Source organism: Homarus americanus, unplaced genomic scaffold (assembly GCF_018991925.1).
Source record: "Homarus americanus isolate GMGI-L3 unplaced genomic scaffold, GMGI_Hamer_2.0 scaffold48220, whole genome shotgun sequence".
NCBI classification, from domain to species: Eukaryota; Metazoa; Arthropoda; class Malacostraca; order Decapoda; family Nephropidae; genus Homarus; species Homarus americanus.
In genome coordinates, this window is record NW_024755060.1 from 4,653,863 (window position 1) to 4,680,260 (window position 26,398).

Consider the following 26,398-nt stretch of genomic DNA (forward strand, 5'->3'; position numbering starts at 1 on the left):
CCTTTGACCCTTTATCTCCCCTCCTTTTAACCCTTTAACCTCCTCCATTTGACCCTTTATCTCCCCTCCCTCTCACGCCCTCCCTCCTCACCCCTCAAAGGTCTCCTCAGCGCCATTCAGCTTGTCTTTGCTCAAGATCAAATTAGCTGTGTATTTTTACGGTCATCTTGAAGATTTTACATCCCTTGGCCCTGAGGGGACACACACACACACACACACACACACACACACACACACACACACACACACACACACACACACACACACACACACACACACACACACACACACAACAAACACACACACACACACAAACACACACACACACACACACACACACACTCTCAGTGATAACGATTATGCCTAGCTTCATGCAATCCTTATTGGGCTTAGAGTCGACAAACAACACTTTTATGCGTACTCTGTGTGTGTGTGTGTGTGTGTGTAATAATAATACACACATAATAATAATTGACGGTTTATTGAAAAAGTTCTGCAGCCCGAAGGCTGAAAATATACATTGGACATTAATGACTTATTACATACATTGGTGGTTTAACAAAAGCCTTCATTAGAGAAAGGTAAAGGAACATACAGTGAACATACAGATTAATGTAGGTGTTGAACAGCAAACACGTAGTGTAGTAACTCCCTCCCAGATGGTGTTAGGAGGAACCTCACGTGGTGTAGTAATTCCCTCACAGATGGTGTTATGAGGGGCCTCACGTGGTGTAGTAATTCCCTCACAGATGGTGTTGTGTGTGTGTGTGTGTGTGTGTGTGTGTGTGTGTGGATGATCCTGTGGAGACGTGGATGGTGGAAGAGGAGGTGGATGATTGGGAATGCCTCCAGTCCCTCCCTCCTCCTCTCCCCACTTCCATCCCCTCACCCTCCAACCTCCCCCTTCCCCCACACCCTTAATCCTCCCCAACATCTCCCCCTCCTCCACACCCTCTTCCCCCACACCAAACCCCCTCCCCCACACCCTCTTCCCCCACACCCATCCTCCACCCCAACCACGTCCCACAGTGCCCACACCTCCTCCTCCCACAGTGCCCACACCTCCTCCTCCCACAGTGCCCACACCCCTCCCTCCCACACCCACACCCTCCTCCTCCCATAGTGCCCACACCCTCCTCTCCACAGTGCCCACACCCTTCCCCACACACCCATCCTCCATCCCTCAACCACGTCCCACAGTGCCCACACCCTCCTCCTCCCACAGTGCCCACACCCCTCCTCCTCCCACAGTGCCCACACCCTCCTCCTCCCACAGTGCCCACACCCTCCTCCTCCCACAGTGCCCACACCTTCCTCCTCCCACAGTGCCCACACCTCCTCCTCCCCACAGTGCCCACACCCTCCTCCTCCCACAGTGCCCACACCCTCCTCCTCCCACACAGTGCCCACACCCTCCTCCTCCCAGTGCCCACACCCTCCTCCTCCCACAGTGCCCACACCCTCCTCCTCCCACAGTGCCCACACCCTCCTCCTCCCACAGTGCCCACACCCTCCTCCTCCCACAGTGCCCACACCCTCCCTCCACCCATCACCCGCATCTTACCTTAGTCAGTTACATAAGTCAAACTCGAGTCGAATTTCCCTCAGATTTTCAGATTTCCACCGATTTTTTTCCAACTGTATTTCATATCCTCAATACAGACTCGAAAATACAGTCATTGATACAAATTCAAACCTTGTAATGTGACAATATCGGAACTTTTGCCGATAACGTTGAAATACCGATAAATAACTGGGGATTTTTCTCTCTAGTCCAAAGTGATTAATGTTCCGATATCGTGACTCTACCCTCTGTCATAGATATTTGTTATCGTGGTTATATCGGATTGTTATGCCGATAAAGTTGAATTACCGATAACTAACTAAGATATTTGATATTTAGCAAATATGGGAAACACGATAACACACAATAAGATTCAGGAAATAACATAATACAGAGAACGCAAACTGTGAACTCCAGTCAGAACTCCGGGAATCTGAGGCGTTTTGTAAGTGGATGCGATTACAATGGGTGGGATCACAGTGGGTGGGATTACAGTGGGTGGGATTACAGTGGGTTGGATCACAGTGGGTGGGATTACAGTGGGTTGGATTACAGTGGGTGGGATTACAGTGGGTGGGTGTTTATAAGCTTCACCCACATAGTGTATAGTGTGTGTGGGAAAGTCTCTATTCTGGTCGTTCTCCTTAATGGTGTGGATGTGGGAGATATTAAAGGCTTTGTGCTCTCTCTCTCTCTCTCTCTCTCTCTCTCTCTCTCTCTCTCTCTCGGTCGGTGGGTCTGTGTCTGTCTGTCTGTCTGTATCTATCTATATATATATATCTATCTATATATCTATCTATCTATATATCTATCTATATATCTATCTATCTATATATCTATCTATATATCTATCTATCTATCTATCTATCTATTTGTCTATCTATCTATCTATCGTTAGTTCGTATGGTAGAATTAACAGTTAAAAGTAAAACTGATTTTTTTTTAAGTACAGTTGAATAATAAAATGCAAAGATATTCAGATTTTCAAATTTAAAAGTTATTATTTACAGGTGAATATATATGAAAAGTTGTAAATATTCAGATTGTAAACCAGATTTATTTTTGTATTCATACACAGGTGAAAAAAATATACAGGTAAATTCTCCGATTTTTTTAATTTACAATTTATAAACAGGAAATAGACTTGTGTGAATTTCAGAACCTTGTCGTACCGAAGAAAAAATAGATCCTCATTTTGTAAGAACGAAAAATAAAAACATTGTAATGAGGCGACAAATAGAAATGAAGGGTACACAGAGGGAATGTTTTGATTGGCTAATGAAAGAGCGTCGGGGAGTTTCCAAACACGTCTGGGTTTTTTCACCGTCTGGGACACAGTATTTTATGGGGCGTCGTGCGACCAACAAGGGCTTACAAGCGGGGAGGTTGTTGGAGCCCTTGACCTAATAGGTTAAAGTTTATATAAAGCTGATCAGTCCAGACCAGGTAACCTGACCTGACCTGACCTGGCCTAACCTGACCTGACCTGACCTAACCTGACCTGACCCTAACCAGGCTTCCTTCTTCCTCCTACTATTCCTTCTATTCTTTTTTTTTTCTTTTCCTTCTTAACCATATAGTCCTCTCCCTCCCTCCCTCCTGTCTCCTCTATTTCCTCTTTTTCCTCCATCTTCACCCCCCTCCTACGTTCTCCCTCCTCCATTTCCTTCCTCCTATTTCAGTCTTTTCCCTCTTCCCCTCCTCCTCCACACACCCTACCTTCCCCCTCCTCCTCCTACCCCACCCCTCCCCTTTTCTCCCTTCCACACTCACTACCTTCCCCTCTCCTGCCCCTCCCCTCTCCTGACCCTCCCCCTCTCCTGTCCCTCCCCTCCTGCCCCCCTCCCCACCTGATATTGTTGGGCTGAGCAAAATTGGAGTTGATTGGCACGAGTGAGCTGTGTAGAGACCTCTGTGGCTCCAGGTAGGAGACAGTGGGTGGCTCTAGGGCAGGGTACAGTGGTTCCAGGTAGGGCACAGTGGCTCCAGGTAGGGGTACAATGGCTCCAGGGCAGGGTACAGTGGCTCCAGGTAGGGTACAGTGGCAGGTAGGGTCAGTGGCTCCAGGGCAGGGTATTGGCCAGGTAGGGCAGTGGCTCCAGGTAGCAATGGCTCCAGGGCAGGGTACCATGGTCCAGGCAGGCACAATGGCTCCAGGTAGGGTACACGGCTCCAGGCAGGGCACCATGGTACAATGGCCAGGGCACAGTGGCTCCAGGTGGCTCAGGTAGGGCACAATGGCTCCAGGCAGGGCACCATGGGCAGGGCACAATGGCTCCAGGTAGGGTACAGTGGCTCCAGGGCAGGGCAGGGCACTCCAGGGCAGGGCAGTGGCAGTGGGCAGGACAGGGTGGCTCCAGGTAGGGTACAGTGGCTCCAGGTAGGCACAGTGGCTCCAGGGCAGTACAATGGCTCCAGGGCAGGCTCCAGGGCAGGGCAGTGGCTCCAGGTAGGGTACAAGGGTACAATGGCTCCAGGGCAGGGTACAGTGGCTCCAGGGCAGGGTACAGTGGCTCCAGGGCAGGGTACCATGGTCCAGGGCAGGGTACAGTGGCTCCAGGGCAGGGTACAATGGCTCCAGGCAAGGTATCGTGGCCTCATGCAGGGTACAGTGGCCTTGAATAAGATAGCTGCCCCTTGATCCACTCAACACAAGTATGGGAGAGATACATACATAACATACATACATACATACATACATACATACATACATACATACATACATACATACATAGGTAGATACAGATAGATAGATAGATAGATAGATAGAACAGACGTAGACAAACAATACAAGCTAAAAAAAATAACCGTATATAATTTAATGAACATAAATCAATACTTGATGAGCCGCCCTAATTGGCACTCAGAGGCGAACCACTACACGACAACACACACAGCTTAATACGACTAATAAACTACTGGTGTATTAGAGTCACAGGTTCCTATACTGTGATGTGTATTAAAATAGTGAAATTGGACCATGTGCTTAACTTAAATGGGGTAATATAGTTTTGTATAGATTTCAAAGGGTAGGTATATAGGTCTTATATTACGAGTATATAAGGTTGAAGTTATAGAGATATCATATATACTTTATTATATTATTGGTAGTTTAAACATTATAGGAACTGGTATGGTAAAGACTATATTACTAATTAACTAAATGAGTATACCTGTAAGAGTTATCACGTCTCTAAAACACAGGTATGAGGGGAGATATATTTGATAGATCCTTATATACTAACATACTCTTATACCTCAGTAATGACAAAGACAATTGGATGGGAAACTACATTAGCTGTTTTACTATTAATGAGTTTAAACGCCATGGGGAACACAGGTGAGGAAATATTTTACATACCTGTATTTATTAATTTACTCTGGTGGTTCGGTCATGGTAGAGGCACATGGGTGAGGTACTCCAATTTCCGGAACAGTTTGGCAGGTGGAGGAGTGAGGGACAGTGGGTGGGTCTATCCTTCCTGTCGTTCAACTTGTGAATATAGACTAGCCCAGGTGTGAAGGCTGTTCTTGGTTCTAGTCTCTCTCTCGTGTGGAGGTAATCCTAGGATAGCCTAATGGAATGTAACCAAACCGCACCCAGCTCAAGCTATCTGAACTTAACCTAACCTGAACTAACGAAAGGGTATCGAACTCAACCTAACCTTAGCTAAACCTATAGAATCGAGATAAACCGAACCGAACTTAAAACCGAATCTAACCTAATCTATAGTTACCTAAACTACCATAAACTAACCTAACTTAACCTAACCTAACCTAACCTAACCTAACCTAACGGCCTCCACCCTGATCTTTCGAGGAACAAAATATTTGGTACACTTGGCCTATGAACATCACTTAGGCCTACCCAGTCTTAGGTTCATAGGTATTAAAAATAGCCTCCATTCTCATCAATTCACCTGTGGGTTTACTAATTAAAAACACACCACCTTGATAACATGATGATGAATCTCTGGCAGTGATGTTCAACCTGTGTTTTGAACCTTTTTTTTACTGAAGGTGTTGATTACAGTCTCCTTCACTAGTGCGTTTACAGGGGCTCGTCAGGTTGTTTGCAGTGTGGCAACGTTGTTTGTGTTTACATTTGACAGAAGAAAACTCACAATAGTAAACAAACTATGGAATCAAATTAAAGCAACATTCAAACATAATGATTTGTGGAATGTTTATATGACGAGCTCCTGTAAACGCACTAGTGAAGGGGACTGTACATTCTTCCCTGCCTGTCTCTACTCTCACGCCCATCTGTCCCCGCCACCTGCTGCTGCCACTGCGTCAGGAGGTGGAAACGTAATATTACTTTCTGTTGGATACTGATAATTCTTCTTGTTTTTCTCTCTCTCTCTCTCTCTCTCTCTCTCTCATCACAGTTTAATAATCGTAAAATATATAATTAAACGTATTCCCTCATTTTCAGTAATAGGCGAAATTTACGTAAAATTTGTATGTGTAATTTATCCGGACAGGTGATGAATCCGGATAAACTCGTACATGTAATGAATCTGAATCCCTAGTTCAATCACCTGGGCATTAATTACTCGCCCGTGTCACTGATTGGTCAATTCTAGAGGTGTATACAGGTACAGAATGTCGCCACCTGCCTTAATGCGACTCATCCCTTAATGTAATCCTGTCCAAATAGGTTTCAGTTCGACCTGGTGTGACCTTGATGATTGGGTTGGAGCGTAATAGAATTGGTGTCCCTTAGATTCGGTGTCTATTAGAATTGAGGTCCCTTAGATAGAGTTGGGCCGTAATTGACTTTGAGTCCTTTAGGGTTGGGGTCTATTAAATAAGATAGATAGATCGATAGGCATGATAGGTAGATTGATAATAAAAACAGAAACTAAATAGATGGATTGATGGATATAGGTACATTTGAAGCCATCACGACCAACCTCCAAGACACATCACACCCTCCAGAACACAGCTCAAACTCCAATACACACCCTCCAAGACACATCTCGGCCTCCATTACACATCCTTCAGAACACATCTCAGCCTCCAGCACACATCTTAGCCTCGAAGACACACCTCAGCCCCTCATACGCACCCTACAAAACACATCTCAGCTTCCAGAACACATCTCAGCCTCCAAGACACACCTCAGCCCCTCAAACACACCCTACAGAACACATCTCATCCTCCAAAACACATCTCAGCTTCCAGAACACATCTCATCCTCCAAAACACATCTCAGCCTCCAGAACACATCTCAGCCTCCAAAACACACCTCAGCCCCTCAAACACACCCTCCAGAACACATCTCAACCCAAAGAGACAATTAACTCAAGTTTGTCGTGTTTTCCCAGCGACCAAAGTTACGCCGGGGACACACAGCAGTAGTCTGGAGAGCAAACAAACACTTCCTCCTCCCTTTAAGTTTTTCATCTCCTTCAAGGGAAAAGAAATTCAACTTCACGGGTTCTTAAGAGGAATAGGATCAGGGTGTTAGTGGTTAAGGGTGTAGTTAGGGTGTAGTTGGTAGTTAAAGGTGAAGTTAGGGTGTAGTTGGTAGTTAGGTTGTAGATAATGGTTAGGTGTTAGTGCTTAAGGGTGTGTAGTTAGTGGTTAAGGGTGAAGTTAGGGTGTATTTGGTAGTTAGGGTGTAGTTAGTGGTTAGGGTGTCGTTAGTGGGCAAGGGTGATGTTAGTGGTCTGGTAGGTGAAGTTAGGATGTAGTTATGGTGTATTTAGGGTTAGGGGTGAAGTTAAAGGGGGTCAAGGATCAGGATGAAGTTAGGATCAGGGGCACCAAAGGGAGAGAACTTTTGGATAAGACAACAGAGAGCAATTAAAGGAAGGTCCACTTAGTTAGAGAGAGAGAGAGAGAGAGAGAGAGAGAGAGAGAGAGTCGCCGGAAATGACAACTCCACGACCGGTTGAGAAAGGAGAAAAGGTTCCGTGAAAACAAAGGAAAAAGAGGAAGAGGAGATGATAGTCAGGGTGAAAGGAGATTGAAAGTGAATAGAAAGTTACAGAAAACACGGAGGAAAGGAAGCAATAACAGGGGAAAAATGGATAATGGTGGTGTAAAAGAGGGGAGAGAGAGCTAGAAGATGTTAACAGTAGAAAGGAAATAGAAAGGAGAATAATAGGAAAGCAAAGAAAGTACCCGAAAACTGAGAGAAAGTAGAATAAAAATAAGTGAATAGGGAAATGGAGAAAGTACCAGAGTGGAGAGAAAGTAAAAATAAAGGAAAATATAGAGGTAACGGAAAAGATTGAGAAAGCATAGAGAAAGGAGGAGGATATACCAAAAGGGAAAAATGAAAGCGGGGGAAAGCGAGGAGTTAGATGGTTCGTGAAGTGAAAGGGAAAGGTATGTCGAGAGGGAGGAAAGGTTAGGGGTACAGAAAGAGAAAGTACGGTTGTGTTAAACGTGTGAGAGAAAGGAAGATGTAAGGACAGAAAAGTGAAAGTAAAAGTGTGAAAAGTGGTAAAGTTTTGAGTGAAAGTTATGAGAAAATGAGATACATTAGTGAAAGTGAATCAGAGAAAGTGAGATAGTAATAAATGTGAGTGAAAGTGAATTAGAGAAAGTGAGATAGTGAAAGAACCGAGAAATATTCATGTCGTGTTTTGATTCTTGTTGTCGAATTAACATGAATATCCTTAGAAATCTATATATGTGTTGTGTTCTTATTATGAGTTATATTTACGGGTTGTGTTGCTGTTGTTATGTTATGAGTCATATTTACGGGTTGTGTTCCTGTTATGAGTTATATTTATGGGTTGCGTTTTTATCGTTAAGTTTACATATCTTAAGTTTTTAGACGTATTTTTATCGTTCACTTAAAATCTTACGTTAATTTATTTGTATCGTTTAGTTCAAATATCTTAATCTTTTAGCCGTATTTTTATCGGTCACTTATCTTCCTCCTACTTAACAGTCACTATCAATACACATCTTACTTATAAAACAGCTGCCAGGATGTAGCGTTAATGTACACAACCACATAATTAAGTACACTTGGAATACAACAACGCTCTTTGCTTACCTCTGTGGGTCGGGAGTTGAAATTCATGTATCGTAGAAGTACAATGGTTGTAGAGGCGGAGAGTTCCCTGAGGCTATTGCTGTGTTGATACCCCTCCCCCCCTCCCCCTTAGAAATTGAAAATTGTGGTCAGTGCCTCTTAAAAATGTCGTTCTGTGGCCAAGATTACCTTAAAAAATGCCTTACTGTGGTCAGTGTTCCTTAAAATTCTCATTCTATGGTTAGTGATTCCTAAAGTTCTCGTTGTGCCTTACGGTGGTCAATGTTCACCTAAAAATGTTGATCTGTATCCCTGAATATATTCGTTCTGTGGTCAATTTCCCTTAAAAATATTATTGTTTCCCTAAAAAATGCTTTACTTTAGTCAGTATTCCTCCAAAAATGTTCATGTATGTCCCTAAAAAGAAGCCTTACTGTGATCAAGGTCCTTAAAAATGCCCTACACAGCCCGAAATGTACCTCAATGAATGCCTTAATCTGGTTAAAGCCATTCAAAAAAAGTCGCTCTCTGGTCAATGTCTCTTAAAAATGTCCTCTTGTGGTCAATGTCCCTTAAAAATGTCTAATAGTGGTTATTGTCCCTAGAATATGTCTGGCTGGTCGAAATGTCTTAAGGAATAAGTGATTTTTTGGACACAAATTAAAGTTGAAGCTGATGATGTAATGTATACCACGAAGAAAGGTCAGGGAAGGTCAACATCTTCCTCCTCCTCATCCTCTTCTTCTTCTTCCTCCTCCTCTTCCACTTCTTCCTCTTCTTCTTCTTCTTCCTCCTCCTCTTCTTCTTCCTCCTCAACATCTTCCTTTTCCCTCCTCCTCTTCCTCTTTCTTTTCTTCCTCATCCTTACTCCTCTTCCTCCTCCTCTTCTTCTTCTTCCTCCTCAACATCTTCCTTTTCCCTCCTCCTCTTCCTCTTATCCTTACTCCTCTTTCTCCTCCTCCTCCATCTTGATCCACGTCCAATAGTTTCCGGTCGATTGCTTCTTCCTGGTCAATAATTACCGTGTGGTGGTCTACCAGAGGTCGACCAGATTCACTGTGGTAATGATCGGCGGTGAAGGGGACTGGTCGACAACGTGGTGATGTGGTCAAGGTGTTGGGTTAAGAAACTGGTCGACAAGGTGATGTGGTCGAGGTGTTGGGTTTAGAGACTGGTCGACTAGGTGATGTGGTCGAGGTGTTGGGTTTAGAGACTGGTCGACAAGGTGATGTGGTCGAGGTGTTGGGTTTAGAGACTGAATGACTAGGTGATGTGGTCGAGGTGTTGGGTTTGAAGACTATGCGACTAGGTGTTGGGTTTAGAGACTGGTCGACTAGGTGATGTGGTCGAGGTGTTGGAGTTTAGAGACTGGTCGGCTAGGGTGATGTGGTCGAGGTGTTGGGTTTAGAGACTGGTCGACAAGGTGATGTGGTCGAGGTGTTGGGTTTAGAGACTGGTCGACTAGGTGATGTGGTCGAGGTGTTGGGTTTAGAGACTGGTCGACAAGGTGATGTGGTCGAGGTGTTGGGTTTACTGGACTGGTCGACAAGGTGATGTGGTCGAGGTGTTGGGTTTACTGGGCTGGTCGACAAAGAGGCAATACAGGTATACTCAAAAGCATTTAATATGGTCGAGCACATCTAATTCAGGTCGACGATAGAGGTAACATAACTCGACTTGTTTACATACTAGTCGACAACACATTACACTCGACCTAATTAATGTAGAGACTGGTCGATCAGGCCCCGAGGCTCTGATTGGTCCATAGGCATATAGAGGGTTGTTGACCGACTAGAAGGTTGTTAGTTAATCAGTGTGTGGTAATGGCCGCTTGTGTGTGCCAGGCTTGTGGTGTTAACGCAGCTGCCTATTACCTGAGGCTGTGAACACTGTTGATTGGTTATTAACAGGTGTCAGGAGGTCATGAGCAGGTGTCAGGAGGTCATGAACAGGTGTCAGGTCATGAAAAGGTGTCAGCAGGTCATGAACAGGTGTCAGGAGGTCTTGAACAGGTGTCAGGTCATGAACAGGTGTCATGTGGTTATGAACAGGTGTCAGGTCATGAACAGGTGTCAGGAGGTCATGAACAGGTGTCAGGTAGTCATGAACAGGTGTCAGGACTCAGGTTATTAGCAGGTGTCAAATCTTAAAGGTGTTATATGGTTAAAGGTCTGAACAGTTGTCAGAACTTCGATCAATAACAGGTGTCAAGTCGTAAAGGTAATGAACAGGTGTCACATGGTAAAGGTCATTAACAAGTGTCACATTGTTAAGATTATGAACACGTGTCAGATGGCATTAAACAGGTGTCAGGTGGATCATTAAACAGGTGTCAGGTGGATCATTAAACAGGTGTCAGAAGGATCATTAAACAGGTGTCAGGTGGATTATTAAACAGGTGTCAGGTGGATCATTAAACAGGTGTCAGGTGGATCATTAAACAGGTGTCAGGTGGATCATTAAACAGGTGCCAGGTGGATCATTAAACAGGTGTCATGTCGTTAACTGGTGTCAAAACTGAGACAAATAAATTGGTTTTATAAAGATGACACTTAACACGGGTTTGTATAAGTATTAAAGTAATTAAGTACATGAGGGTTAATTTAACGCTTTATATCAGCTATTTATTTACGTCAAGTAGAGGAAATAACGTTAATTACACTTGATAATGAAGGAAATGTGTAGACCACGAGGTAATGCAGGTACGTGGAGGCGGTGACCAATCAGGGGTGAGGAAGGGAGCTGTGGCCAATAAGAAAGTTGTTCAGGGTATAAGTGACCATTCCAGGAACCGGAAGGCTGTGACGTCATCCCGGTGATCTTAGGCGGGAATTTAAAGGAGTCAGTGCCAGTCAATCTTGTCAGTGCGTTAGGGACTGCCAGAGAGTGAAGATGTTTGATTTTTTGTGTGCTTTTTATACGTGTTATCTCAAAATAAAAATATTAACAGTGATGATACATAACCAACATTAACATCATTGAGTGAACTATGTCGTGTTATATGAAAATATGTCGAATAACCAAGAGGAAGGACGATTTTGACGAATTAAATAGCGGGATTGGTGTCATGGCGTTTCGAGAACTTTCGATCACAGAAAATGGTATGATCTCACCTGGGCAGCGAGAACAACGTGATAAAGGTATGTAATATAACTTCATTAACCTGTTTGACTATAATTACACCCGATATTATTAGTTTATTTAATAATTAAAGGCTTCGGTGAGGTGAAGTTAGTCTTTTAAGTCGCACAATTGGTTAATTTAAATACTGCGGGATATTTAACGGCAACACGTTGACGCCGGAGAAAATGGGTCACTTTAAACTGTCGCCACGAATTGTCTTATTAATTTTGTTTGAGTGATGGTTTATATTACCCGGTGTATTATTATTATTATTATTATTATTATTATTATTATTTTACTTTTTATTATTAATATTATTATTTATTACTTTACTTTTTATTATTAATATTAATATTATTATTATTATTATTATTATTATTATTATTATTATTATTATTATTATTATTATTATTTTGTAGTAGCAGTTTAGTAATTATATCGCCTCCTCCACCGCCTTCCCCTCCTCTTCCACCACCACCTCCTCCTCCTCCTCCTCCTCCTCCTCTTCCCCCATCACCTCTCCTCCTCCTCTTCCACCATCGTCTCCACCACCTCCTCCACCACTTCCTCCACCACTTCCTCCTCCTCCACCACTTCCTCCTCCACCACTTCCTCCTCCACCACTTCTCTCCTCCCACCCACCCCCTTTTCCTCCCCTCTTCCTCCTCCTCCACCTCTTATCCTCCTCCACCACTTCCTCCTCCCCTCCATCACTTCCTCCTCCCCTCCCACCCCTTCTCCTCCCCTCCCCACCACCCTCCTCCTCCCACACACCACTTCCTCTCCTCCTCTCCCCACCACTTCCTCCTCCTCCTCCCACCACTTCTCCTCCTCCTCCACACCACTTCTCCTCTCCTCCCCACCACCACTTCCTCTCCTCCTCCCACCACCACTTCCTCCTCCTCCTCCCTCCCCCACCACCACTTCACTCCTCCTCCCCACCACTTCTCCTCCTCCCCCCACCACCACTTCCTCCTCCTCCTCCTCCCACCACCACTTCTCCTCCCTCCTCCTCCCACCCACCACCACTACCCTCCTCCTCCCACCACACACTTCCTCCCTCCTCCCTCCACCACTTCCTCCCTCCTCCTCCCTCCCCTCCCACCACCCCTACCCACCACCACCACTACCTCCTCCTCCTCCATCCTCTCCTCCATCATCTCCTCCTCCCCCTCCTCCATCATCTCCTTCTTCTCCTCCCCTCCTCCATCATCTCCTCCTGCCCTCCTCCTCCATCATCTCCTCCTCCTGCCCCTCCTCCTCCATCACTACCTCCTCCTCCATCATCTCCTCCTGCCCCTCCTCCTCCACCACTACCTCCTCCTCCATCACTACCTCCTCCTCCCCCACCACAACCTCCTTCTCCTGTCTTACCTGTACACATTACCTGTGATGTTTTTGATTTAGCAAGATACTGTACAAGTAATATTTCACAAGACTACCAAACATGCTAGTTTAGATTAATTTCTTGTTGGGTTGGGTCAGAGTAAGTTAGATTAGATTAGGATAGGATAGGATAGGATAGATAAATAAATGCCTATGAATCTTACGTAATATAGAGCTAGTGTATAGAAGGTGTATTGAAGTTGGTTTAAACTGAATTATGACTTTGCAAATCCACAATTAATATAGTTTATTATTGTTGTTGTTAATTATTGTTGTTCCTTTATTATTATTATTATTATTATTATTACAGATAACTAACATATTTCTCTTTATTACAGGTAAGTACCGGACCGGGTCAGGTGTTGGACAACCTTTAGCACAGTAAGTTGTACCAGAGGGAGTTAGCCGTCTGCTGTTGTTTTTCCCCAAACGACACAAGATAATACCGGTAAGACGTGAATGATCGAGTCAACGTATTAAACTCTCTCAGGCGTGTGACAGGTGATTCGTCATCCAGTTTTGAGTGAATCGCCTCTGAATAGGGAATTTGTTGGGTCGAAAAATGACGAAAATAATACGCTGAATTGTGAGAAAATAGGGAATATTGTTTTGGGAGTTATTTAACTTTTATGAGAGGTAATTTTGAACGTTGGTATTTGTGATTTGTTCAATATTACATAGCAGTGTGTCATTCGTTCAACATTACATAGCGGTATTAGTGATTTGTTCAACATTACATAGCGGTGTTTGTTGATTCGTTCATCATTACATAGCAGTGTTAGTGATTCATTCAACATTACATAGCGGTGTTTGTTGATTCGTTCAACATTACATAGCGGTGTGTCATTCGTTCAACAGTACATTCCAGTGTTAACCACTTACAATAGCAGATAGCGTTATGATAACTGAACGAATCAACGATTACCTAACCTCACCCTAAACTATTTCTAACCATTAGGGCGATAACCTAATATCGTTACGTTATCCTCTGCCTGTTGTGCATTACTGGACTATTGTTATATCCAGCGTTCGGGAGTGGAGGGGGAGGCTGGCACGGTCATTACCATTGCAAATTTCACGCCTATGTAATTTTTATAAACGTTCCCCACCGCCATGTGTCTGAATTTCATCACGAGAATAAAAAAAATCGGGAGCTGTGATTTAGTGTATAGTTTGCTGGTCCTGCCGTTGGTCAAAAAGGAAAAATGGTTATCGCAAGTCCCCTGAGTACAGAGTCGTCATGCACAGAGCTGCCAACACAACTGCAGTCCTCCCGATTTCGTATTTTTTCCTGTTACAGTTTTGTTTCGATAATATTTAGATCAAGTTAGATTAGGTTAAGTTAGAATGGATTACTCCTTCCACCATCACTTAAGAGTAACTGCGTCACTCCTGCCATCACCACTTTGACTGGTGTCACTCTTGCCACCTCTACTTAGACCGTGTCACTCCTGCCACCACCACATATAGTTCTCCCACATTTTCCAGTCGGGGAAAATTGCCCCAAGATATCTGAGAACTTGTGCCTCAGAAAAATAACTTTAGTAAGAAGAGCCCAGGGGAAAACTATTGATAATTACGGCTTACAAAAGGGAGACAGCGGCTGTAAATACGGGTCATGGAATATTCCTGAGAGAGAGAGAGAGATAAAATACGGCTCATAGAATATTGAGAGAGATAAGATATTGCTCATAAATTATCCCCGAGAGAGAGAGAGAGAGAGAGAGAGAATACGGCTTAAAAATATCCCTGACTGAGAAACAATATACCCTAACACTAGCCTCACCCTCTCAAGTAGCTTTAGTGTGTATAATAATCAGGTGAAATAAGTGTGGGTGTCTAATCTTCATGTGAGACAAATATTACACACACGTCTTACTCTTTCCCTGACATGCATCGCCGCCACACGTACGTCCAATTAATTCATTATCCTGTAGCATATACGATTAATTATGACTTTAGATTACAAATAATTATCAATATTTCAAAATGAGAAGTTATTTTTAATTTTACTTGATGTTAATTGGGATATATATTTAATTAATGCTATGGGGATGTATGACTGAGGGCTTTCCTTGTGAGCGGTTCAGCCAATCAGATGCCAGCAATCCTTTAGCTCATACCAGTTGCTTTATGTAACAACGGGGGACCAGTGTACCCAACTTAACTACCCAACTAATGCAAATTTACTTTATCAACCCAAAATCTAAACGTATCCTCACATTAACTTTACTTAACTAATTCCTAATCTAACTTAATTTGGCTAGACTTAATTTTACCTAACCTAACTTATCCAAACTTTGTTAACCCCCCAACCTAACCTAACTTAAACTTAACCTGACCCACCTCTAACCAGCCCTACCCTTACCTAACCTAACTTAAACTTAACCTGACCCACCTCTAACCAGCCCTACCCTTACCTAGCCTGACCTGACCCCAGGGTGTTTAATCATTAGGTGGAATAAGCTAGGGTGGCTAATCTTCAGGTGATGCGGTGGTGCAGTTTAGTAATATCTGATAACGTTTTAAATTACCTGGCAAAGTTGAGCTGGGTGATAAACGTTCTAAATGGATGACAACGTTCAAGTGAGTGATAAATGTTTCAAGTGGCTGACAGCGCTTCAGTTTACACGACACAACATTTGGAGTGCGTGACACCTAACCGGGAGGACGAGAAGTGAGGAGGATATATGCTGTTTGGAGAGGAGGACGAGGGATAGTGGAGGGTGACGTGGCTTGAGGAGGAAGGTGACGGGTTGGCGGACGAGGAGGAGAGTGACGGATAGGTGGACGAGGAGGAGGAAAGTGACGGATAGGTGGACGAGGAGGAGGAGAGTGACGGATAGGTGGACGAGGAGGAGGAGAGTGACGGATAGGTGGACGAGGAGGAGGAAATGGAGGTAGACGGTAACTGGTAGGTGGACGAGGAGGTGGAGGAGGAGGGTGACGGGTAGGTGGACGAGGAGGTGGAGGGTGACTGGTAGGTGGACGGGGACAACTCACTTCAAGGTGTCACGTGGAGCGACTTTGATAAACTGGCTGGCTGTCTGTCTGTTGCTCCTCACCTGTCGTTCCACCTCGCCAGTCGTTCTTCCCCGCCAGTCGTTCCACCCGGAGCTGCACCCCCTCCCTCCTGTTGCTGGTGGTGATGGTAGTGATGGTAATGGTGGTCTTGGTGGTGGTGGTGTTTTAGGGTGTTAGTGGTGCTGGTGGTGGTGATGATGGTAGTAGAGGTGATGATGGTGGTAGTGCTTTAAGGATGGTGGGGGTGGCGATAGTAGTGGTATTGGTGGTGTAGCTGTTGGTGGTAGCCGTTGTAGTGGTGGAGGTGGTAGCGTTGGTGGTAGTGGTGATGGAGGAAAAATATCAATAACAGCTTGACACTTCCCTCCTTCCATGGTTGTGAATTACTACCGGCACTGACTACTAATTACTTCCGGTGTTAGGTACTTAAATTACTGCCATTAATAGTTACATACACGTGCTCGTTACTGCTATTACTTACACTATTAATTACGTACGGTGGGAGTTAATTGTACTGACGTCACTACTAATTACGATCAATTACGATACTGTACTGGAAGTGTGTGTGGGGGTGAGTGAGTGTGTATGGGATGGGGGTGAGTGAGTGTGTGGGGTGGGGGTGTGTGTGTGGGGGGGTGAGTATGTGTGTGTGGGGGGGTGAGTGTATGTGTGTGTGTGTGTGTGTGGAGGGGTGTGAATGAGTGTGGTTTGGAGGTGTGTGTGTGTGTGTGTAAAGAAGTCATATATATATATATATAGTGTATACATGTGCCAAACTTGAACTCCTGAACTTAAACGTGTATAAAAAAAATCATGTTATTTTTGTGTGAATTTTTAAGTTGAGTGAATCAAAGGTGTCTGATTTTTTTGCTCAATGCCGACTATAAATGTCTTCTTTTTTTACACATATGTCCCACCCTTTAGGACACCTGTTTATATAAGATACTTCCATTAGGACACATGCAGTATATTTACATGTGTAAGAACCTTGAGTATACATTACTAGGACACGTACCGTATATTTAATAATAGAGTTTAGGACACGTATTTACATATGATACATCCTTTAGGACACATACCGTATATTTCCACGTAAGAGAACCCTTAGGACACACACATTTACATAAAATACGACTTTTGAGACACATTTATTTACCTATATCCCAATGCTAAAGATACATATATTTTCATAGTCTTATATAGATAACATTCTTAACTTGGGGAATATGTATAGGAGTCGTTTATGTGTGTGTATGATTCAGTGTAATAGGTTGGTCATGACTCGTTAACTTTGAGAATAATTAAGTCAAATGATTATAAAAATAAGTTTTAAGTCAGTGGAATAAGATTTGTTTATGTATACAGGCTAGTTAAGTCATATGTAAATAAGGATAAAATAAGGTGGGGTTTGCGATAGTCATGACGGTACGGCAATGGTCGGTCACTTCTTGGCGATAGTTTTTACTGTTGGTGCTTTAGTGTTCTCGTAACTGTTTATGTCTGTTTTTATGGTCTATTAAACCCGGGGCTCACTGTAACCCGCCGAACCCGGAATGTATTGATAATGTACCGGGGTTCACTGTTACCCGAACCCGAAACGTATTGATACTGTACCGGGGTTCAGTGTCACCCGAACCCGAAACGTATTGAAACCGGTGCCCACTAGGCTATACTGGATCGACCTAACCTAACCCGAACCCGGATGTATGGATGCTGTACGGGGTTCAGTGTCACCCGGAACGTATTGAAACCGGTGCCCACTAGGCTATACTGGATCGACCTAACCTAACCCGAACCCGGATGTATGGATGCTGTACGGGGTTCAGTGTCACCTGAAACGTATTGAAACCGGTGCCCACTACACTGGACCTACCCAACCTAAACATATTTCCGAGTGACTTTTTTACCTTGGCTTGATGTCCAGTGGTTTCACATTTTGTGGTTACGCTACATACGATTTTTATAACGGGACAAATGATTAATCTTTTGGGCAATCATGTCAGCATTTATGACATACCGTATGACAATTCATGACATTCACCAAGTCTTAAACTGTCGTGTCAGATTTTTTGGGACAGTTATGACAGTGTAGATGACAGGTAGTGGGTGATTTAGTTATGACAGTTACTGTTACTGTTAACTGATCTGTTAGTAGTGAACACGAGCAGGCAGTTACACTTCCCCCTTCAGCTGACAGCAGGCACCTGCACGCAATTGCACCGCCACCTTTAGTAGACGGCAGGCACTCGCAGGCAACTCCACCTCCCTCTTTAGCAGTAGCAGGCAGTAGCAGGCAGCATTAGCAAGCAATAGAAAACAACTACATCTCCCCTTTAGCAGACAGCAGAAAACAACACCGCCCCCTTCCTCAAACAGCAGGCACCAACAGGCATCTACTCCCCTCCCTTCGTCAAACAGCCGGCAGCAAGCAGGCAAGAAGGCCATTGCTCTCGGGCCATATATATATTCCCCGGTCGTCCACCTGGCAGGAAGATATTGCCTCGACGTAATTGAGTCAGCGGTGGAGATAAATTTCCTTTTTATCTTATGTGTCCCAAACCACAATCCACCTCTCCTGTCTTATTCCCCCAGACCCCACCAAGATCCCTCCAGACCCCTCTAGTCCTCCTTCAGACCCCCCAGACCCTGCCAAGTTCCCTCCAGACCACTCGAGACCCCGTCAAGTTCCCTTCAAATCCATCCAGTCCCCTTCAGATTCCTTCAGTCCCCTTCCGATCCCACCAGACCCTGTCAAGTTCCCTTCAGACCCACCAGACCCTGCCAAGTTCCCTCCAGTCCCCTTCAGATCCATCCAGTCCCCTTCAGACCCCTCCAGTTCTTCCTCGCCTCCATTTTGGTCGATATCCGAGTTTCTTACGATTTTAGGAAGGTGAAATTAATGTTATTATTATTAATATTGTTTCCTTTGTTGTTTTTGTTTTTCTTATGTTTCTTGTCTTCATTAAAGTGTTGTTTTATTATGCTTTAAATTAACAGTAAGAGTAATTATTGTAAAAAAATATTATTGTTATACTTTAAATTGACATAATGTATTATCATTTTAACTTGTACTCCACACTGACACGAAGACTAATGACCAGATATCAACACTATGCTACTTTAATTCCTACAAACATTATAATACTCACAACTTAAATATTTGTACAAGCAATTATGACATTCAGGGTGGATTCGAACCCAGGAGTCCCCCAAGACATTACATTCAATCACCTAAGTCCAGTGAGCCATCTGGAGGGCCTTTTGGTGTGGCCAGATTATGACAGATTTTTATGATGCCTCCTAAGTATTATTTCTCGTTGCTTGTGTCGTTGTGGTGGTCATTACGTGGTCCTTTGCCTTAAGATTGGGTTTAGGGGTTGCTCGTTTTGGTGTGTGTGTGTGTGTGTGTGTGTGTGTGTGTGTGTGTGTGTGTGTGTGTGTGTGTCATATTTCTGGTCACGGTGGTGTTTGTGGATTGATATTTCTTAAGAATATATTTCCACGGGATTATTTCTCTGTTTAATTCTGTTTTTTTCCAAGACTATATTTCCGGGTCATTATCTTGGCTGTTAACTGTTGGTATCTTTTAATATGTTTTGTAATTATAATTTGTGTCTTGTTTCTTGGTCTTGGCGTTTACGTTGAATTTAAACGCTGCGTGGAGTGTGAAGGGAGTGATTACGTGGAGTGTGTGATCGGGAGGAGTGTTGGAGGGAGAGTGACGGTGTGGAGTGTTGGAGAAGAGTGACCGCTTGGAATGTTGGAGGAGAGGTGGAGGAAGAATGACCGCATGGAGTGTTGGAGGTAGAGTGACCGCATGGAGTGTTGGTGGGAGAGTGACCGCATGGAGTGTTGGAGGTAGAGCGACCGCGTAGAGTGTTGGTGGGAGAGTGACCGCGTAGAGTGTTGGAGGGTCATCAAGGAGAGTGTTTTTATGGAGATCCTGGGAGGTCCGGGTGAGGGCTGGAAGTTGGACTGGCCTAAGGTTATGACCGGGGCTTATGTGTGTGTTATGACGGACTGTTACTGGAGTGTACAGGACCAGAGGACTTAGCCTGGCTGATGTTGTGGTGATGTTGGTCATGTGTGATGTTATGGTGATGTTGGTCATGTGTGATGTTATGGTGATGGTGGTGTTGATTTTGTGGTGATGTGTGATGTTGTGGTGATGTTGTTGGTCGTGTGTGGTGTTGTGGTGGTGATGTTGGTCATGTGTTGTTATGGTGATGTTGCTCATGTGTGATGTTATGGTGATGTTGGTCATGTGATGTCATGTGTGATGTTAATAATAATAATAATAATAATAACAATAACAATAATAATAATAATAATTATTAACGGTTTATTGAAAGAGCTTGGCAGCCAGAAGGCTGAAAATATACAGTTACATATTTGGGGAATGGGTTTCGAATTACAAATAATATGCAAGTAACATAAGTGATACAAATAAGATATATAATAACTAGATGGGGAAAAGCTCAAACTACAGTGCATTTCAACATAGTGACAGTGCAAGAAATAGTATTTACTGGGAGTGAATACACTGGTTTATTACAAGTTATTGATAATTTTTACAATGGTTGGGACTGGGCTGTTCTTATAGCGATCAGTTCGTGCTCGTATGGGCTGGATGCGGTTGTGGTGTCGAACAGCCATTCTCGGGCTAGGGATCTCAGGTGGTAGTAGGAGCCGGTGTCAAGGATGGTGTAGAAGCTTCTTACCAAATTTGCAGATGAGGTCGTGGTGATGGTCAGTGAGAGTCGAAAGGGTCAGTGTGTTGAGCGCTTCTTGATATGTGGAGTAGGTTATGGTGATGGTGGTGTTGATTTTGTGGTGATGTGTGATGTTGTGGTGATGAGTGATGTTGTGTGTTGTAAGGTTTGGTGATGTGTGTTGTAATGATGTTGGTGATATGATATTACGAGTTGTAAAGATGTTAGCGATGGGATATGATGCGTTGTGATGTGTTTGTGATGTGATACACGTTGTGATGTGTTCCTCATGCGATGTAGTGGTTATGATGTTGGTGATGTGTGAATGTTCCGGGTCATTAATAACAACATATGGGACTCTCTTAAAACATATATCAGAAACATCAGAATAAATTATAGATTATTGTATTAAGTTTCGTCACTATAATCGAGAATCACACCTACAGCCCATTAACCCCATTAGATTATAGTGCCTTTAATACCGACCACAATACTAGTTAATGAAGGTAAACTAAGTCGCCACGTGTTAAAAAGCAGCAAAACAGTGGTACTTTAACTTAGTCTGAAAACACACTAAAAGCCATTAACCTCTGTAAGTTAATGTTGGCTATATATAACACAATGGAAGTTAATGATTTGAGATAAAGTATTGTCCAGATATTAACTTAATCATAACAGTAGTACCATAACATTAGCTGGAATTACACACACACACACACACACACACACACACACACACACACACACACACACACACACACACACACACACACACACACACACACACACACACACACCATCCTTCATCATCCCGTACACGAAAAAAATCATACGATATTGAGTTACTTTCTTCAGGAACTGGCTGGCTGTGTCGTCTCCCTTATATAGAGGATGAAATTAACCTTAGTACTCGCTACACCTTGTTCCTCGCTTCACCTTGTTCCTCACTACACCTTCCTCGTTACACCTTGTTCCTCGCTTCACCTTGTTCCTCACTACACCTTGTTCCTCACTACACCTTGTTCCTCACTATACCTTGTTCCTCACTACACCTTGTTCCTCACTACACCTTGTTCCGACAGATGACGAAGGGGAAGGCAAGCCCTCATCTGTATATCGTGAACTTGCTTGAAATTCACTTACTTCCATTATACAGGCAGCTGGCCCAGTATAGCAAACCCGTATGCAAATCACCTTAACGGAGTATATATATGCTAGTTCCCAGCTGGTCTCATAGCGTATGTAGCAGCACCAACCACCTCCACCATCTGTGTAATGTTGTGATGCAGTGATGGTGTTGGAATGGTGTAAGGGGTGTTGGAAATGGTGTGAGGGGTGTTGGAATGGTGATGGGTGTATTGGAATGGTGTAAGGGGTGTTGGAATGGTGTAAGCGGTGTTGGAATGGTGATGGAGGTGTTGGAATGGTGATGGGTGTTGTTGGGATGGTGATGTGTGTATTGGTTTGGTGATGGGGATGTTGGAGTGGTGATGGGGTGTTTTCGAATGGTGATTGATGTATTGGAATGGTGTAAGCGGTGTTGGAAATGGTGTAAGGGGTGTTGGAATGGTGTAAGCGGTGTTGGAAATGGTGTAAGGGGTGTTGGAATGGTGTAAGCGGTGTTGGAAATGGTGATGTGTGTTGGAAATGGTGATGTGTGTTGGAATGGTGTTGGCTGTGTCGGAATGGTGGCAATGAGAAACACCTCAGTGGAAACAAGGAATTCTGTGCCTCAGATCCCGCCAACAGCTGTCCCCATAACGCTGTGAGATGACTCGCTAAGAGAGCACTCCACTTATGCAGCAGTACCACTCGCTGTGTAGATGCTGTTTTAGCCAGATGAGAGAAGCTGTGATGGTAGGGGTGGTTGGTTGTAGTAGGGGTGGGTAGTGGTGGTGGTGGTGGTAGTTGAGCCCTTACTTATCCCTAACCCACCTGTAATGTATTCTACCCACACCAGCGGCTTTAGTGTGGAAATTCAGGTCTTGTTCAGGGTATTAGTTTTGGCCCCTTAAGTGTATTTAAGTCTTTTGTGGTATTTTTGGAGAATTGTATATTTAGGTCTTGTGTATACTTTTACAGTAGGTCTTGTTGTATATTTTAGTCTTGTAAAGTATAAAATGAACTGCAGTAATAAAGACAGATTTATAAAACACGTTATATGTATGAAGTGAGACGGGTATATAAGCACTGTATACAAACTTATATGAAGAGACATATATAAATACTCGAATAACTAAGGTAGCTATACACTCGTAAGCCCTGTATATGAACTAAGTCAGGTATATAAACTCGGTGCATGAACTGGGGCGGAGCGGTAAGCATATCCACTCACCCTCGCTAAGCACGATAACACGATCACCTCTTAGGCTAATGTGTGTGGTGAAACGTGAGCGCCTTGAGGAACCCCGTGACGTCACATTGTAAACATTTCGCTTCGTGACGTCACATTGTAAACACGCCTCGCCATGTTCTACCTTATCAGGGGATATTTTTAAAAGTTTTTCCCTTGGATGTGACACTTATGGGAGCTTTTGTGCCATTTAAGTATCAATGTTTACCAGTTTAATGTACCACTTTTAAAGTGTTGGTTTACCACTTCATCATAAACTTTAGGGCCTAGGCAGTGATAGTATTGTGTGCAGTTTACCACTTATAGATACACTTAAATATCTTGGTATCTTAGCTTGTACGTACACTTAATACACCCTGAACACTAGTATCACAATGCTACCCTGTACCTCACTACACCGTAAGTACAGATCGTTATCTTTGCACGTACATTTTATCTAATTAAGAGAACACTCTCTAGACATGTACAAATTTGTACACTCGGGGCGGTGATCACTATCATATTGTTTGTACACGTGAGGCGATGATGACTAAGCTGTCGTATATTATTGTGTATTGTAAGCAAGGGAGAGATTACGGTCTTGAGGGAAGAGGTTATTTAGGGGTGCGGCGGCCGAGTGGATACAGAATTCGTCTCTTGGTTCGATCCCGGGACACTCCTAGTCTTTTCACCCGAAGCTTTCAACTGAGGCCTGGGGTCAGTTTGTAGCAAGGCAGTTGATTGGTGACCTTTACCTGCCCTGTGACTATCCATGTGACCTGTGACCTTTCATCTAGCCTTGATCTTACCAGGAAAAATTGCGGCCTTCCTTACGGGGTCATCTGGGCGAGGAGGAGGTAAGAGGTGGGGTGTTGGGGGGCTGAGGAGGGGATTTTGGTGGGCGCCTCTCTGCCTTACCATCAACATGCATGAGGCGATCCTGCCAGCCTCCCTCCCTGGTGGGCTGAGCTGCTTACTGCTTTTACCACTTTCTCTTCTCTTCTCTCCCATTCGTGAGTGGTGGCGGTAATAAACCATTTCATTCACACCCTGGTTGGTCGTGTGAACGTGAGGGAGGCGATCAAGTCATGTACTCGTTCAGATCCTTGCGGGCATGATGGCGTTCACTCTAGGGCATCAGGGCGTTTGGGTATTACGGACTTAATGGTGTTCACTTCTTAAGGGTGTTCAGGTCCTATAGGTGTGGGGGCGTTCTGGTCTTATTGGCGTTCACATCTTAAGGGTGTTCAGTCTTGTGTGTGTTTGGGGCTTTCACTTCTTTCGGGAGTTCATGTCATGGGAGTATGGGGACGTCTAAGTGTGGATGGCGTTCTCTTTTCGAGGTCATTCGGGTCTTAAATATCCTTCATATCTTGGAAGCGTTCAGGTCCTGTAAACTTTTAAGCGTTCAGATTCTATGAACGCATCCTCGCTAGATGTCTGTGAATACCGCCCCAATGGTCTCACTGTGAACGCACTCATCCATGCCGGCTGAACCCCCACTGACTCACCGTGAACGCGTGGTATGGGAGCGGTGTACATTGTTCATGGCATTATATGGGGGAGGTTGCACACTGTTCGTGGCCTGATATGGGGGCAATTGTACATTGTTCATGGAATGGGGGCGATGGACACATAATAATGATAGCTATCTTTCAGTGACACAGTTTAACCACATCAACGATCTTGTCTCTGATACTCGGATTAATAATAATAATTAATTTAACGAAGAAATTATATAACACAACCTAAATCATACCACTGAAATCCCACTGTACGAGACGATGAAATACAGAAATACAAGAGCACTGTATATTTCGTCTGTAACCTACCTGTATGGTACTCTTTACACTATTACGGCCGAATTACATAATGTTCTTGTTTCCTTGTGTCTATTTCCTCCTGCTGTGGGATTTCAATGATAAGTTGACAGTATTATCTCAGAATTAAGATCGCTGGGGAAAAACAGAGAGCTCGGCCTGGATTTCCCCTTGTGATCTTTTCGGCTGTCAGTGGCTGTTAGTTGCAGGTTTTATTTTTTTTTCTGCCGGAAATTGACGAGTTGGAAATCTTGTGTAATAATAATAATAATAATAATAATAATTAACGGTTTATTGAAAGAGCTTGGCAGCCAGAAGGCTGAAAATATACAGTTACATATTTGGGGAATGGGAATGTGTGTGTAGTAATCAGGTGTCGTATACGGGGACGATAGTTTAAACCCTCATCCTCAAAGGGTTAAATAAATACAGCGGTAGGAAATTGGTTCACACACACACACACACACACACACACACACACCGGTGATCATAACAGGTATTTTACACACTCGTGTTCCCGGTTAGGTGTGGATTGACATTTTATTAGCCCGCGCGAACATTCGTCCCAAAAATGATTGTTGTTTATTTGTCAAGCAACAGATAGGGTTTTATATTGTGTGAATTTTTATGTTACCTTGTGAATTATTGTTTGGCATTGAGTGATGTTATCGACATATTTACGAGTTGTACATAGAGAGTAAATTTGCGGTGTTTGTTATTGATATTTTGACCGTATCGTCATAATGTTTTGATATCATAACGGTGATCACTTCCTCTGACGGATGATGTTATGATATCGGAGTATTAATGAGTTAGAGGATACCGTGCCTTGCCTTACATTACCTTACCTTACCTTACCTTACCCTACCTTACCCTACCCTACCTTACCCTACCCTACCTTACCCTACCCTACCCTACCCTAACCACCAATTTGACCAAGAGTCATATTCTGCTATCAGTCGTTCTCACAAAATAAATAAACAAATAGATCCCTCACATGTGTCATGCATAATCAGTCAGGTCGGTAAATGCGGACATTGAGGAAACTAAATCCAAGTAATGGCATTGAAATTTATCACGTTTAAAATTTTTATTATTATAACTGAAGAGAAACAATACATTTTTTTAAACATTTATTGTAAAAAATAAAAAATAAAATGCATATCACTTCCGACACTGATGTATTTTAACAGTGAGTGAATAAACATTTTGATATAAAGAGGAAATACATTTGTTATTTGTGTGCAGAAAGTTTGTCTCTCTTGTGTTTGTTGTTTATTAGTGATTGAGAAGGTCATTTACTGCTGTAGTTTGATGGATTATTGTTACCGTAGGATTTATTCGGGTACTGAGAGAGTTGTTTTTCGTAAACGAGTGTGTGATTGTTTGTATGTTAGTTTTTATGTATGTATTTGATTTGTGTATGTGTGTGCATAT

The 26,398-nt window shown here is 43.5% G+C and overlaps 2 protein-coding genes across 2 annotated transcripts in view; both read left to right on the top strand.

The window, feature by feature from the left end:
- Positions 1-11,553: 11,553 nt before the first annotated feature.
- Positions 11,554-26,398, top strand: part of LOC121856329 (cell division protein ZipA-like) — a 54,384-nt gene continuing 39,539 nt past the window's right edge. Inside the window, exons 1-2 of the mRNA XM_042351807.1 lie at positions 11,554-11,704; positions 18,690-18,932. Coding sequence (XP_042207741.1) covers positions 11,554-11,704; positions 18,690-18,932 — 394 coding nt within the window. The remainder of the gene's footprint in view (positions 11,705-18,689; positions 18,933-26,398) is intronic.
- The window catches only part of LOC121856330 (patj homolog), a 170,078-nt gene continuing 155,254 nt past the window's right edge, over positions 11,575-26,398 (top strand). Inside the window, exon 1 of the mRNA XM_042351808.1 lies at positions 11,575-11,704. The gene's annotated coding sequence lies outside the window, so the exon portion shown is untranslated. The remainder of the gene's footprint in view (positions 11,705-26,398) is intronic.